The sequence below is a fragment of the Stegodyphus dumicola genome, chromosome 5 (genome assembly GCF_044657685.1).
Source record: "Stegodyphus dumicola isolate Sdum_Otavi_A_Nest chromosome 5, ASM4465768v1".
Taxonomy (NCBI): Eukaryota; Metazoa; Arthropoda; class Arachnida; order Araneae; family Eresidae; genus Stegodyphus; species Stegodyphus dumicola.
Genome location: NC_140772.1, coordinates 154,252,013 through 154,267,261, shown reverse-complemented (window position 1 = coordinate 154,267,261; position 15,249 = coordinate 154,252,013). Strand labels below are relative to the sequence as shown.

Genomic DNA, 15,249 nt, shown 5'->3' with positions numbered 1-15,249 from the left:
CAAACTTGAAAAAAAAATGCCATTAATTACGAAACTACGCCGATAGCTAGGGGTGCAAATAATCTAAATTTGGTGCGATATTCCTCGATCACACACCTGGTAGTGGCACTACATTCACGAAACAATAGTTTAAAATAATGAGCTTGAAAATACCGGCTGATGAATCAGGTGTACAGAGGAAGACGATTTTAGCATTTAACAGCCTCCAAAGGAAGCCTTATTATTGGAGCTAATAATTGCTCGGTTGTTAGCCCATGCTGTAGCTCAGTACATTCATCGTACGGACAATACAGTCCGACAGTATTGGCAAAAGTGGACACGTTTCAGAAGCCGCAAACAATTGGCCAGTTGAAAAGTGCCAGACAAACACACCGGTAGAGAAGATCGAAGAATCGTTCCCACGTATATGTAAATCCAATAGCAGTTTGATCCTGGCAGTTTTATCTTATTACACAGACAGCTGCAACGTTGAAAATAGACATGAAAATCACAATGCGACACATTCAAACAGCGAATCTGCGATCCCAAGTGTGTTTTAAATTATTACTCTTAGCACTGAAAGTAACTGCGGTTCGGTTTTCTGGCAATGCCAGGCTAGAGAAAGACTTAGAACAATGAAATGGCAGTTCATGACTTTGCAGCGATGAGTCATTGATTTGGGGTCGAATGACCATCTGTCCGGGTGTGGAGATCGCCTGGCAAGCAGTAGAAGCCCATAGAATTGACATCGAATCCATAAAATCCTTGTCCCCCAGAAGCGCTATCGAGCGGCAGAGATCCTTAACAAGATTAAGGTCAAGAAAGCCGTATTTTACAATAGACGAACTGCTTTTGTAGTGATTCAAGCATAGAAAGCATACTGACAACCTAGCAATATGTGGACGAGATTGTACGGCCACCTGTACGTCTATTTTTTTGCCATGAGGCCTGCAATCTTATCACAGTAGGATAATGCCCGGCCTCACTCGGCACGGGTTGTCCAGGATTTCCTACGTCACGTGCATATACTCCCATGGTTTTCACAGTCCCTGGATGCGTCTTTTCTCAAGAATCTCTTGGAGTAGATGTGACCTTTTGCCATACCGTAGTATCCAAGATCTAGTACGTGCCGTATGAAGGGAATGGCTCATCTGTCCAAAGCAGTAAATGGTTGTTTGATTCCGGATCATGTTACTACCTATCTGCATCACAGCAGGCGCTGATGCAACACTAAATGATAACGACTGGTGATCTTTACTTAATATGTTTCACAAACAAAAATCTTTTAACACATGGACTGTATTCCTTCACTTTTATTTCGTTACACTATTTATAAATAAGATGTCAGCGATGCGAAATAATTGATACAAAATAAGCGAGCCATTCTACATGGCTGTCACAAACACAATTCCATCAATCAATTATCTTGTTGCCACACATAAAGTTCAAAACTAAAGGAAGAAAAACAAAAGAAATTTACGCTGTTTGTAACAATAAAAAATGAAGCAAACGATACTCACATAAACATCCTGGGCCTCGTTGAAATCCCAAGGAATTTCAACAGTTGGAGCATTTTGAAACTTCTTAGTCTGTAATAAAAGATAAACATAAGAAAAATAATACAAAATATTATATGCGAAGCAGTTCATAGTTTTTAGTCTGAATAGGAAGAGGACACAATTTCACGACTGGTCGTTTTATGACACCACGACCAGTTTTAATACTAACAACACTGACTCTATGATCTGATCCCGGATGAACAGCAATTATTCTCCCTAACCTCCATTTAAGAGGCGGAAGATTGTCTTCTTTGATGAGGACTAAGTCATTGACATCTAAATTGTTTTGACGTTTTTGCCATTTAGGTCTTTGCTGAAGCTGAGACAGGTATTCTCGACTCCATCTTTTCCAGAAGTGCTGAAAAATAAACTGTCTCACATGCCATCTGTCAAAGTGATTGAAGGAACTATAATTTAGGTCTGGTTCAGGTATGGCAGTTAAAGACGTTCCTGATAGGAAATGACCAGGTGTTAAATCATTTGGATCAGCCGATGTTGGACACAATGGCCTAGAGTTGAGACAAGCCTCAACCTGCGTTATCAAGGTCTGAAATTCCGGATAGGTCAGCACAGTATCACCAACAGGCCTTTTTAGATGTAATTTAATTGACTTTACTGCCGATTCCCATAGTCCAACAAAATGGGGAGATGATGGCGGGTTGAATATCCATTTTATTTCCTCTAAAGGCAAAAATTTGTGAATTTCTTGATTTTGCTTACATTGCAAAAACCATTTTCTGATTTCTTTGTCTGCACCTTTAAAGTTAGTACCGCAGTCACTATAAATGTCAAATGGTTTCCCTCTTCTTGCAATAAATCGTTTCAATGCACTTAAAAATGCCTTTGTTCACAAATCTTCTACCACTTCAAGATGTACTGCCTTGATTACAAAACACACAAATAAGCATACGTAACATTTAAATGATTTTTGTCCACATCTTGTACGATGTTTAATCATGAACGGTCCAGCTCTAAGTTTGCAGCACGTGATACAAGATCTTACTACTTTTCGGATAGCAGATTTAGCAGCTATGATCCAAAATTGCTGTCTAATTAAAGATAGAAGAAGTTATGGTGCTGCATGCAGATATTTGACATGAAACTGTCTAATTATGATTTCTGTCAGATTGTGTTTTGAAGGTAATAAGATTTAATGTTTTTCATTTTCTGACAGTTGCGCATTTTTCAGTCTTCCTCCTACACGTAACACTTTGTTGTCATCTAAAATTGGACACATGCTAAGGAAGTTGCTGTTTGTAGGTAAGTCCTTTACCAACTCCATTGAAGTTCTTTAAAAAAGGGAAATCGCTGTATTATTCGGACAATAAAGAAAGTTGCAGCTCGAATTTCATTACTAGATAAAAAAGACGTATTTCTTTCTAAATATGCTACTTTAGAATTCGATATGAATCTTAATATCCAAGAAAATATGCGTTGTAACTTTGGAAATGAAGATATATTTGATATAACAGCAAGTTCCTGTACAGGTTCAGAAACTACAAATGAGACTGTTTTACGTGCATCTGGTAATGCCTCTTCATCTATAAGAATATTTTTAGACAAGGCAATCTTACTGCACTTTAACCAAGAAGGACCATTCCACCACAATTGATGAGATAATAGTTCTGCAGGAAATAACCCACGTGAAGCACAATCAGCTGGATTTTCTTTTCCATCAACATTACTCCAGTTCCCAGGTGGTAAGATGGATTGTATTTCAGAAACTCTATTGGATACTTGCCATTTTTTAGGATCTGACCTTAGCCATGACAACACGATTTGTGAATCACTCCAAGCTTGCACTTTTACAGACTGAATCAAAATTTATAACTAATGCAGCTTTTACAGACTGAATCAAGCGTGCTAATAACACTGCTGCACATAGTTCCAGTCTTGGAATCGTAATAGATTTTAATGGTACTACACGAGTTTTAGCTGTTACGAGTTTAACATTAATGTCAGAGTTATTGCAAGTTTTGATATAAATAACTGCTGCATAACCCCTTTCAGACGCATCACAAAATCCGTGAAGTTCACATCGAAAATAATCATGTAGCTGAATTTTCCTAGGTATATTTATAGAATTCAAAAGTTTAACTTCTCTACATAGATTTCTCCAATTTCGATCAATCTCTTCTGTTACAGGATCATCCCATGATAATTGTAATTTCCACAATTGCTGAAGGATCATTTTAGTGAGAATTACAAAAGGAGCTATCCACCCCAATGGATCGAATAGCTTTGCTACGAATGACAAAATAATCCTTTTAGTCCGAACTCTTTGATACTCTATTACACCGACATTACATTTGAATTCATCATTGTCCGGATGCCATTCCAATCCCAGAACGTTCAATGTTTTGTCTTCTATTACACGATGAATATTGTCACTATCTGCGTTTGTTAAGCCAGAGGTTTTTAACAATGACGGTTCACTTGTCGACCATTTGTGAAGCTCAAAGCCACCCCTTTTTAGCAGTTGTTGCAATTTCTCTATCAATGCAATACCTTCCTAACTATCTTTTACACCAGTTAACAAATCATCAACATAAAAATCTCTTAAAACTATATTCTTTGCCTTTGGAAAGTTCAATCCTTCATCAGTCGCTAACTTACTCAAAACTTTGGTTGCAAGATATGGAGCAGCTGCAGTTCCATATGTAACTGTTTTCCCCAAACGACAAACTTGTATTTGTTTATACGGGCTATCTCTCCATAATATTCTCTGAAAATCTCTATCTTTTTCATGAACCTTTATCTGTCTGTACATCATTTTAATATCAGCGGTTATTGCAATGTTATGAAGTCTAAATCTTAGTAAAATACAAATTATGTCATCTTGTATTTTTGGGCCTATCATTAGCGTATCATTTAAAGAAACATCTGTGGTTGTTTTAGCACTCGCGTCGAAAACAACTCTCAATTTTGTTGTTAAGCTAGAGTCCTTCAACACGAAGTGATGTGGGATATGATAGTGTTTATTCTCTAATTCATAATCTGTGTCTGGCACTAATTCTACGTGTTCTAGTGAAAAGTACTCTTTCATAAACTGAATATACTGGTTGTAAATTTCTTTCATAGATAACACCCTCTTCTCCAAGTATTGAAACCTTCTGTGCGCCATTTCACGGGAGTCACCTAGAATATCTCTATTATGTTTGAATGGTAATGCAAATGAATAACGACCTGATGTGTCTCTAAAATGCGAGTTTTTAAAATGTTCTTCACAAAGTTTTTCTTCATTTGTTAAAGGTTGTACATTTGGAAACTTTTCTAACTCTCAGAAAGAATTTACTAACTCATCTGTGTTTGTATTCAAATGATTTACATATACTGGCTCAAAATTTGTAGTACCCGAAATTATCCATCCCAAACTCGAATTTAGAGCAAATGGTAGATCAGGACCACGTTTGACAATTTCTCCCGTCATTAAATGCAGAAATACATTTACTCCAAATAAAATGTCAACTGGTTGTGACTTGTAAAATAATGGATCAGCTAACTGTAAATCACTGAAGTTATCGAAGATGATTGATGGCAAAGATACATAGGGAATGTTATCTGTCACTTTGTCCAGTACAAACGCTGATGTTGATACACTAATATCACTTTTAAAATGAGAAGTGAATACTAAATCGACTTCCCCATTACTTATAGTGTTAAATTCTCCTAGACATGATACAGAAATGGAATTATCTTTCACTCGTAATCCTAATTTCTTCACACAATCCCTTGAAATAAATGATCTCTGAGATCCAGTGTCACATAAAAATCTACACTTCACAAATTGTTGTTCAGAATTTTGAACTTTTATTAAAACACTACACAATAAAATGTGACTGGTTTGATTACTTTTTGCATTCGAATCATAATGAGAGGCATAAACTGTGGCTGAAACATCCTTAGGACTCGTTAATTCATCTCTTTTAGGGATAGATTGCGTAGGCGGAGATATACTGTTTAACTAACTTTTATTCTTTGAATTATTTACAATGTGCAAAATACTGTGATGCTTCTTAAAGCAATGTTGACATGTATTTAAACTCTTGCATTTTTTGAGCAAGTGCATATTAGATAAACAATTAAAACAGTAACGATTAGATTTTACAACTTCGATTCTTTGCGGAACAGATAAATTTAGAAATTTCGAACATTTGGCTAAATTATGATCTTCTTTACAATAATCACAACCCAAAGTAGCAACCAGAAAATTATTCTTATTTTGAAACACAGATTTAAGTACCTTATTAATTGTTGATTTGCTATTTTGAAGTGTTCTTGCATAGTTTTTTAGGAATTCAATTAAAGTCGTACGTTTTGGAATCTCATTACATTTTAACTGACGTTCCCATCATAATTTTGTAGAAGGGTCTAATTTTTTCAAAATTAAATAAGTCATTAAAGTGTCACCAAAATTATCAATTGTTTGATTCAATACTTCTAAAGAACGAATTACTTCATTAATATTGTCAACTAAATTTAAAATAGCAAATGCTGATTCATTTTGAATAGTTGGTAAGCTTAGAAAACGTTTAATACATGCAAAAATTTGTTCTCTCTTATTTGAATATCTTTCGTCTAACAGATTCCATGCTATTTCAAAATTACAATCCGAAATTTGAATGGTTTGAATAATGCGATATGCTTCACCTTTCAACGAAGCCTTCAAATACTGCAATTTTTTAGCATTAGATAAATTTGTATTATTTCTTACACAAGCACTGAAAAGATCTTTAAAAGCTATCCATTCTGTAATATTACCACCAAAAGTCGGTAATGTTAACTTAGGTAATTTAATATTGTCAAGAATCTGTTCTGAAATTACATTATTAGAATTATTTTTACTATTTTGATTTTTTAATATTTTTTCACCTTAAAATTAAATTTCACCTTTAAATTTCCACAAATAAATTTTATCTGTGAACTCCTGAACGTTATCTGTTTCGTTTTCTAATTCTTTAGTATCTGTAATTAAACTTTCAATTTCAGAATCAAGCTTCCTTAACTCAGTTTCTTTTTGTTTCAATAATTCGACACATTCTTTTAGTTCTATTAAATTAATTTCATCTACAGTTAAAATAAATAGTTTCAATTTTCTTTACATGATTAGTAAAATTCCTGCGTAAAACAGTTCTTTTTGTTTTAAAAGTTATAAGTTCACTCATAATTGATCAATTCCAAAACAGAAATTGTTCTTAAATCACTTAACACTATTATTAAAACGAAATCGAAACAGTTCTATGGTGTATTACAACATTGTTCTTAAAACCAGTTATAAACGAATTTTTAGTAGAATATAAATGTTCAAAATCCACTTACCTCACAAAGTGGAGTAATTTTTCCCCAAACATATGCATATTTGCGTTGTTACAATGCGCTTAGAACAGTCACTATCTTCACTAGCACTCCGGCTAGACTTTTGACCAATAATAAATTATCTTTACTTAATATGTTTCACAAACAAAAATCTTTTAACACATGGACTGTATTCCTTCACTTTTATTTCATTACACTAATTATAAATAAGATGTCAGCGATGCGAAATAATTAATGCAAAATAAGCGAGCCATTCTACATGGCTGTCACAAACACAATTCTATCAATCAATTATCTTGTTGCCACACATAAAGTTCAAAACTAAAGGAAGAAAAACAAAAGAAATTTACGCTGTTTGTAACAATAAAAATGAAGCAAACGATACTCACATAAACAACTGGATCAGAGTCCACAAATTCTTTAAAAGTTGCCCTGCTGCTCTGTTTTTAAAATCTTGTGCATCTTTTATATGCATCATTGTCATTGCATCACCCATTTTCCATGAGTATTGCCTAGTCCACTCAGCTATGTTAGTTACATCATCGCTCAAGTCTGGGCGAACGGATTTACTGCATGAATATTTTCATGCTTTTAATGTTTGTACGCGCATATTTCTCAAAGGATATCATCTACGAAGACTTCCTTCGTTTAGACTGATAGCTGGTGTGCGCTTTTACATAAGCGACTTAACAAACAAATATTTTATGGAAATAATGAAGGGATAGTTAAAATGCCAGTCCCAGATACAAAAATATTATTAGGAGTTTCTATTTATCAAGCAGTATATTATTTTAACTTGGAAGATACATTTGACTGGAGTTAAATCACTGACCGTGTGCGGCCTAGTGTTTTAATTTATTTTACTCACTTCCGTGGAGAATAAACGAATCATGATGATTTAAAACTAATTGATTTGCACAGAAATGGCAGTATATATAAAAAGGAGTTCTTGAAAGATGCTTACGGACATTATTACCTTAACAATTGATCTTTGGCATATGCTTTCATATAGTTGCAAAATTTCTTTAAATAAGGCCATCCTAGGGAATTTTACAAGAAAAATATACTAATATAATGCGCTGGACGGCAAGAAATAAAATTTTTAACTTATAACCCTCAACCCCATTTAGTAAAGTGTTCATTCTATATGGAAAAATTAAATACCGTTCTATACGGTTATAAATTCTATACGGTTCAAATTCTCTACGATAAAATTAAAAATGCTGCAACCATTACGTGTCACGTTCAGTGAGATATTCGTAACGTGTTCTGGAGGCCAGATATGTAATTATAAAGAGTTATCACTTTCCTCGGTGCGTGCTGTTGTAGTTTAAGTGGTTAGCACATTCTGCTAGCAACTGCAAGATTTGTGCTTCCATTCCCGACGTCGTCGTCGTTAATTTCTTATTTTTACTGATCCAAAAAATGTAATAGCTGGATAGTATCGTTCGGATTAAAAAGGTGTTCATCGCTACTGGATCGCATGCTTGTCCTCTCTCATCTTTTAAGTGGAAAGAAAGTAAGGGATTATTAATTTCTCTTGCTGCATTGTTATAGTGTTAGTGGTTACCTCAGCCAGCAAATAACTGAAATCTTTATATGACTGGAGTCGCGGAAAGATCTCAGTTGATTTTTGGCGTCTTCTGGCCTGAAAGGATTAACAGTCTGTATAAAGTTAATAACTAGTCTTCTTATACCTATTACTAAATCAAATATTGGCCAAATATTTAATCACAGTCGAAACCATGCATGAAAACGTGACCTAAAACAGTAAATTTATTTTTGAGTATCTTCATAAATTTTGCATGTAAAGATGCGAAATTAACTTATTAAACCAAAAGAAACATTTTTAAACTGGCTTTTATTCCCTGGAACCATGAAATATTTTTAATCTCTTTTCAAAACAATTCTACTCTTAGTTTTGAAAATGTTTTCATAGAATTCATTATCTTATTTTGAGAAACTTTGTAGTTGGAAATACATGCCGAGATTTCATATTCATAGAAATTAATTCCTCAGTGACCTGTTACAAACACCCTGCATAATAATGTGTAGAGACATTAGGTATTTTTTAAAGCAGAAGAGATGAAAAATGAGCAACGCCTCCTCCGGGATTCGAACCACGGGTCTCTTGAATACGCGTCGAGCGTGCACTACGAAGGCATGCTAATAAGGCGGGAGAAGTACCTTATAAATGTTTCAAAGATAAGTTTATAGCAATAATCTAGGTTTTTCATTTAAATCATTAAATAAATTAGGTAGTCACAAATTAATTGACACATAAAATAAATTTCAAATGTATTTTTACATTGCAATTCCCTAATGCTTTCTAATAAAGATGCAGAAAATACTTAAATTTATTAAGCAAATTCAGAAGCTATATTTTCAGGAAAAGATTTACTACTGTTTGCCGTATATTACAGAAATTATGCCTTATATTATAAAGAAAGGTTAATTTTTGGTTAGTGAAAACAAAATTTAATAGCCTGTTAATTATTGTTCTTCATTAAAATCTAGTCTACGTACGTTAACATTTTATAACACAGAAATTTTACATAAAACTACTGTGGAATTATAATTCTGGTTGTTGTTTCAAATAATTTTATCATAGACTATTTCGATGAATTTAGAATTGCCTTCGTAGTCTACCGTAATATAAATTTAAAATTTTTATTTTACGAAAATTAACTTAGATCTCAATATAAACACTTTGGACTATACTTTAAATGTCTAAGAACTTCATTTGCAGATCAGTGTAATATTTTTCTAGGCAGATGGCAATATGTCTTTTCCTGAATCCTCTTCGTTCTTAAAAATCTAAAAATAAGGGGGAGGAGCGCCCTTTTTACCATTTCAAGGAAAAGGGAACAGTCCGAACTCTTTTTCGCAAACACTTTCAAAAAACAAAAACAAAAAAAAAAAAAAAAAAAACTTTTTAAGTTTCTCTTCAAGCTTCAGAGAAAGGCAGAAACAATAAAAGGAGAACTGAAAATACGAGAAAGGCGCAAAAGTAGAAGATTCTTTGTAAGAAGTCGTTGCCACCGACAGAAGGAACAAATAAATGAAATAAATAAAACGCTATTATTGAGGTGGAAACTGATTTAACCTCACTAAGGAATCAAAGACTTTTAGATGAAATACGGCTAGTATCCAAGACTGTAATCAAGGATGGCTTCTGAATTTTTGTTCTGTTTGAAATTTGGCTCTGACATTATTACAGCTATTCGTTGTTACTAGGCAGATGACGTTTTATTTCGTTTTTTACACTAATCCTAATTAATTACCTCGAACAAAATGATTTCGAAGAAAACGAATCGTCTCAGGTAGCAATCATTTCCAGAAATTTGATGCTTATAATGGAACTTGTGAAGACTAAATTATCGATTCATCTTCTGAAAAAACGCAAACATCTCCTCTCTAAACGAGTGCATTTTATGAAGAAGATTTTGTGGTACTCTTTCGGGATCTACGATGATTAAATGTCAGGTAAAGTTACAAAATATCTTAATAAAAGTGCATCGTTTAGAAAATGAAACTGTTGGTTAAATCAAATGAGTTTCTTTAGTAAATTGGATTTGGATTATTTGGATTATTCAGTTATGGCAAAGCACACGAGGGCTATCTGCCTAAGGGGAGGGATGCCTTTCGTGGAGGACTTTCTAAGGGAAACTGGCTCGTATACACGTTACACATGGGGAAAACCACGAAAACGCCCATGCAGCCAGCCCGTTTGCGGGATTCGAACCTCAGACCGAACTACCAGTGTTCAGCGTCTTTACCGCTCGGCCGCTGGTGGGCCTTTCTTTAGTAAATTATCAGCTATAATTCATTATATGTAGCTTCCTGTGGAATTTATGTTCCGCAGGATCATTGTGCACATAGAATGATTGTCGACAAACAGTTTAAAGAGTAAATTCTAAACCATTCGTCACAGTTTTCTAGATGGCAGACACGTAAATGTATTTTGTGACCAAAATTTCTCGAAAAGGGCAGCATGGCCTCGCGTGATTTAGTCTGCGATACAGACTTTTCACATCATTCAAGAAAAATGCAGCAGAATCGCTTTGCCTCTTTAATGAACTGCTTAGAACAATTTTCTTCCTGTAGGAGAGTTTGCGCATTTCTATTCGTCATCTTGTTGTTTACTCTTAAGCTCATAATGAAGTAGTTACATTTCATCGTCTACACCAGTCCCCTTCAGTAAATTTGGACCTTCTTCTTTTAATCGCAGGGATCATGTCATTCAGTGACGTAACATGACTCTGATCCAGTGTTGTTCACTTCACTCTTTAAAATAGCTTCTCACAGATCATTCACAGTAGGTATTTAAAACTAAATATTTCACTTCTATTTCAACCATCATGTACTATTCAATTATGTATTAGACTAGAATGGCCACTGCCTTCAATAAATCAGTGATATCATACGAATGAGGTCACAAATTCGAGTCTCCATCGAAATACAGATCTTTACAGAGGGTTACTACAGAGTATAATTCAAGGTAAATAGCTGCTCCACTAACAGTTTTCTGTGTGCGCAGAAAAAGACTTAACTAACAAAAAAGAGTAGGTGTAAAAATTAACCAAGTCGAACGATATTTTTGGAGATGGCAAATATAGCCTGTAATGCAAAAAAGGATTGCACAGATTTTAAGAATTTCGATTTAAGGATGTTGTTGATATGTTGTTGTTGATAGCGAGATAAATACAAACATCGAAAGTACAGGAATAAATTTTCTGTTAAAAAATTATAATACAAATAATAATTTTCTCGAAAATACTCTAATTTGCAAAATAAAAATTATTAACTTTTGATTGTACAATCAATTTGTATTGTACAGCAATTCTACTCTGTGTGAGGATAGAGAGTTTAGTATTCCATAATGGCTATCAGCACGGACATCTGCATAAAATTTTCCAAAAGAGGGGTGAAGAGTGAAAAAATTTATTACATAAATTTTTTTAAATTTAATTATTTAATTTTAGGGGTTCCCAAGTAGATTAAAGAATATAGTATTATATTAATATAAAACGCATATAAACTACCATATATAGACCGTGTCCACAGAAGATTTTATGCGGCCTTTAACTATGCAAGAGTTGGTCGTAGACATACATTTCCATTTACAAAAATATTTTAAATTCATTTTCATGTTTTCATCTGGTTTTAAATTCAAATATTCATGTTCTGGCATTTTTAGCTCCGAAAAAAATTTAATTTTGTAAAAAATTATAAAATCTAAATTATCTAGATCTTAAAGTTTTTCCATTCAGAAAAAATCTGTACTCATTCCAAAATTAAATTTAAAATTTTTGACTCAAATAGCAAAAGCGAGATACTTTAAATTCAACTTTAAATTTTAAAATTACATTCATCAGCAACACAGAAATAGAAGAGAGAAATGTTTGCATTTTTACTTAATTAAAAATAAAATTTCGGTTTAGAAAAAAAAATTTTTCATGTTACTAGATTAAGTGACGAGCATTTCTATGCAGATTGTCATGAAAAGTATTAATCAATAAGACTTGATTCACAAAATCTTATAGCATTCGGTTTGGAGAAACCATGCAGGCACATTCCTGTATATTGCATGCGTATTGGCACATATATGATTATTAGATTATGATTCTAAACTAATAAAATTTTATGAGAATTTTGAAAATTATAGATTATTAGTGCTAGAACTCTTTCAGCATAACATTTGTAGAAAAACTGTAAATTTAAAATGTTACGCTTTAGTAAATAACCAAACAATGTCACTGAATGAAATTTAGGGGAGAGAAGTCGACTATGAATTATTCTAATTAATTTATTAACAGATCTCTCAAAGCAGTTCGAAAATGACTTCAAAAATCCAAACTTTTAAAATTAACCACCTTCATAATTTTTCGTGGTGCAGGAGCCAAACTTTGTGCTTCATTGTTAATATAAAAAGTTTTTGCATATAATTATAAGGACCGGAAGAGCATATAAAAATTTAGCATTCTTAATTTTTGCAAAACTGACGTTTTTAAATTTTAAAATGCCTGAATATAAATATTTGCATCATTTAAAACATTTTTTTTTTGTTGTTGTTGTTGGAAATACATAATCTGTAATGAACGGTTTCGAAATAGAGGCCATATTATAACTTTTATGGACACGCTGTAAACACACACGCACATACAATAATTTATACATGTCTATTTACATGTTGAAGCATAATCGATGATGCAATAAGAAGTCGTGGGAAAATTAATATTCCTTTTTTATTTCTCGTTGAGACACATTTGTAAATAACTTTAAATTGCAAAATTTAGAGTTACATAAACTAAAACATAACATAATTAACATAAATTAAAAGCAAAATAGGTTTAAATTGTGAGTAATACTTAGCCTGGTATTTTTAGTTTATCAGATGGGTTTCATTAATCATCATAACTGCGTGATCCAGTATGGAGGCATAGTTACAAAAGAATTTGGGTTTTCGTTTATAGTTTTTGACAATTTTAATCATCATAACTGCGTGATCCAGTATGGAGGCATAGTTACAAAAGAATTTGGGTTTTCGTTTATAGTTTTTGACAATTTTAAAATTATTTCCAAATTTGCAGCGCTTTCCTACGTTATGGAAAGGATGGAGAGGAGAAATATCCAAATTAAAATAAAGATTTAAGCTGCTGTTTGGAAATTAAAATCAGAATTTTACTTTATGTATTTTTTAATCTTACATGTAGAGAAAAAGTAATTCATAATAATTTTGAAGCGCTGCGGCACCTTCCATTTCGGTAAAACAAGGAATTAGAATTAAATATAATAACGATGAAACCAAAATTTCTGGAAGCTATTACGGTATTTATGATGTAATTTATCAGTATAAAAATTAATTTTATAAAGTTTTTTATATTTATTATAATTAATCAAGCTATAGAAAATAATAAGTAATGAATACGGAAAATTTTTTATTGAGAACAAAAACCTTTCCTGAAGATGAAATAGTGAAAGTTTTAACAGGACTCTAAAAATTACGTTTATTTTCAAAAATGTTATATTCAAAATTTATATTTTGCAGTTAATTATATTTTTCAATTTAAAGAATTATTTTGGTCGAAATTTTATGATTTCTATTTTGCAAATTATACATATCTTTATTTCCTAGTGCTTTATTTATTTTTTTAATTTTTTTCTAAAAAGCCTCTTCATCTTTGAAGAAGGGAGTATATGTAAGCTAAAAGAATATGGAAATCAAAACTGGAAACTTGAAATTGCCGTTTGACTGTTCACTTTAATTTGGGTATTTCCTCTTTGTCTTCTAAAAGTAGTAACTGCTTATAATAAACCCCTGTGTATTGCGTGTATATCATTCCAGTTTAATCCATATCATATTAATCCATATCATATGACTTCTGCATAATGCTGGTGACGCAGATGGTTTTTTGAATTGAAATTCAGTCAACCAATAATAATTTTATAACTCTGTTACTTAGCCGATCAAAATTATATCTAAATAGAAACCGATTCATTTCGAGCTAAAATTTCGTCTTGAACACAACACACTTACAAGTAGCTTCTCCTGCAACCTAGACCTGCTAAAATTTGCTGTCTTAAAAATTATATTTTTAAAATATAACCGTACCCATTTAATTCTCCCGAAACAAGCATAGTTTAGTTAGGTTGGCTTATTGAAACGCTTGTTCAACTAAATTAAAAGAAATATTTAAATTTGTCCCAACTGCAGTCTTTTTCGATTGTTCATTAACAACATATGATCATAACCTCAAATATTTCTACATGTAGTATATTTCAATATTTGAGCCTCCAATGGCATTGATATTTTAAATTCATTACATATAAAAATAAATAATAAACTTCAAAGAAAATTCAAATATTGCATTTTTATTGCTGAATTATAAAAGTGAAAATTACTCTATTCGGAATTTTTCCTGCTACTTCTTGCAGCACATTTTAAAATTACAGTAAGACCCCGCTTAGCGCTGTTTCGTTTAGCGCTGTTTCGGTTTAGCGCTCTTTTATTTCAACCCGGGGATTCCCCGATATTGTGCGCAGCGCTAGGTTTCCAAATAACATATCCGAAACAATGTAGTTGTGTTTCTTGTTTGGTGTGATGCTGTACGGACGCAATTTTATCATTTGAAACATTTGTTGACATTATTGTAAGTATAAATTTATATAATATTATAACGATTAATACAGTGACAAATATTATGATCTTTAGTTTTTATCATGGGTGATAATAAAAAACAAGAAAAGAAAGCAACGAGAAAAAGCATTTCACTGGAAACTTAAATGCAAGTGATTAGAAGATTAGATTCCGGTGAACGTCAATCTCAAATTAGTGCTGCATTGAATTTGGCAACTTCAACAATAAGGACAATTCTTAAGAATAAAGAAAAAA

General features: G+C 32.6%; 2 protein-coding genes across 2 annotated transcripts in view; one reads left to right on the top strand and one right to left on the bottom strand.

Annotated features, from left to right (window-relative positions):
- LOC146997297 (uncharacterized) overlaps window positions 1–15,249 on the top strand; it is a 274,037-nt gene that overhangs the window by 181,152 nt on the left and 77,636 nt on the right. The window lies entirely within an intron of this gene.
- The window catches only part of LOC146997298 (uncharacterized), a 213,086-nt gene that overhangs the window by 122,200 nt on the left and 75,637 nt on the right, over window positions 1–15,249 (bottom strand). Inside the window, exon 3 of the mRNA XM_085817271.1 lies at window positions 1,500–1,568. Within this exon, the coding sequence (XP_085673397.1) occupies window positions 1,500–1,568 (69 nt within the window). The remainder of the gene's footprint in view (window positions 1–1,499; window positions 1,569–15,249) is intronic.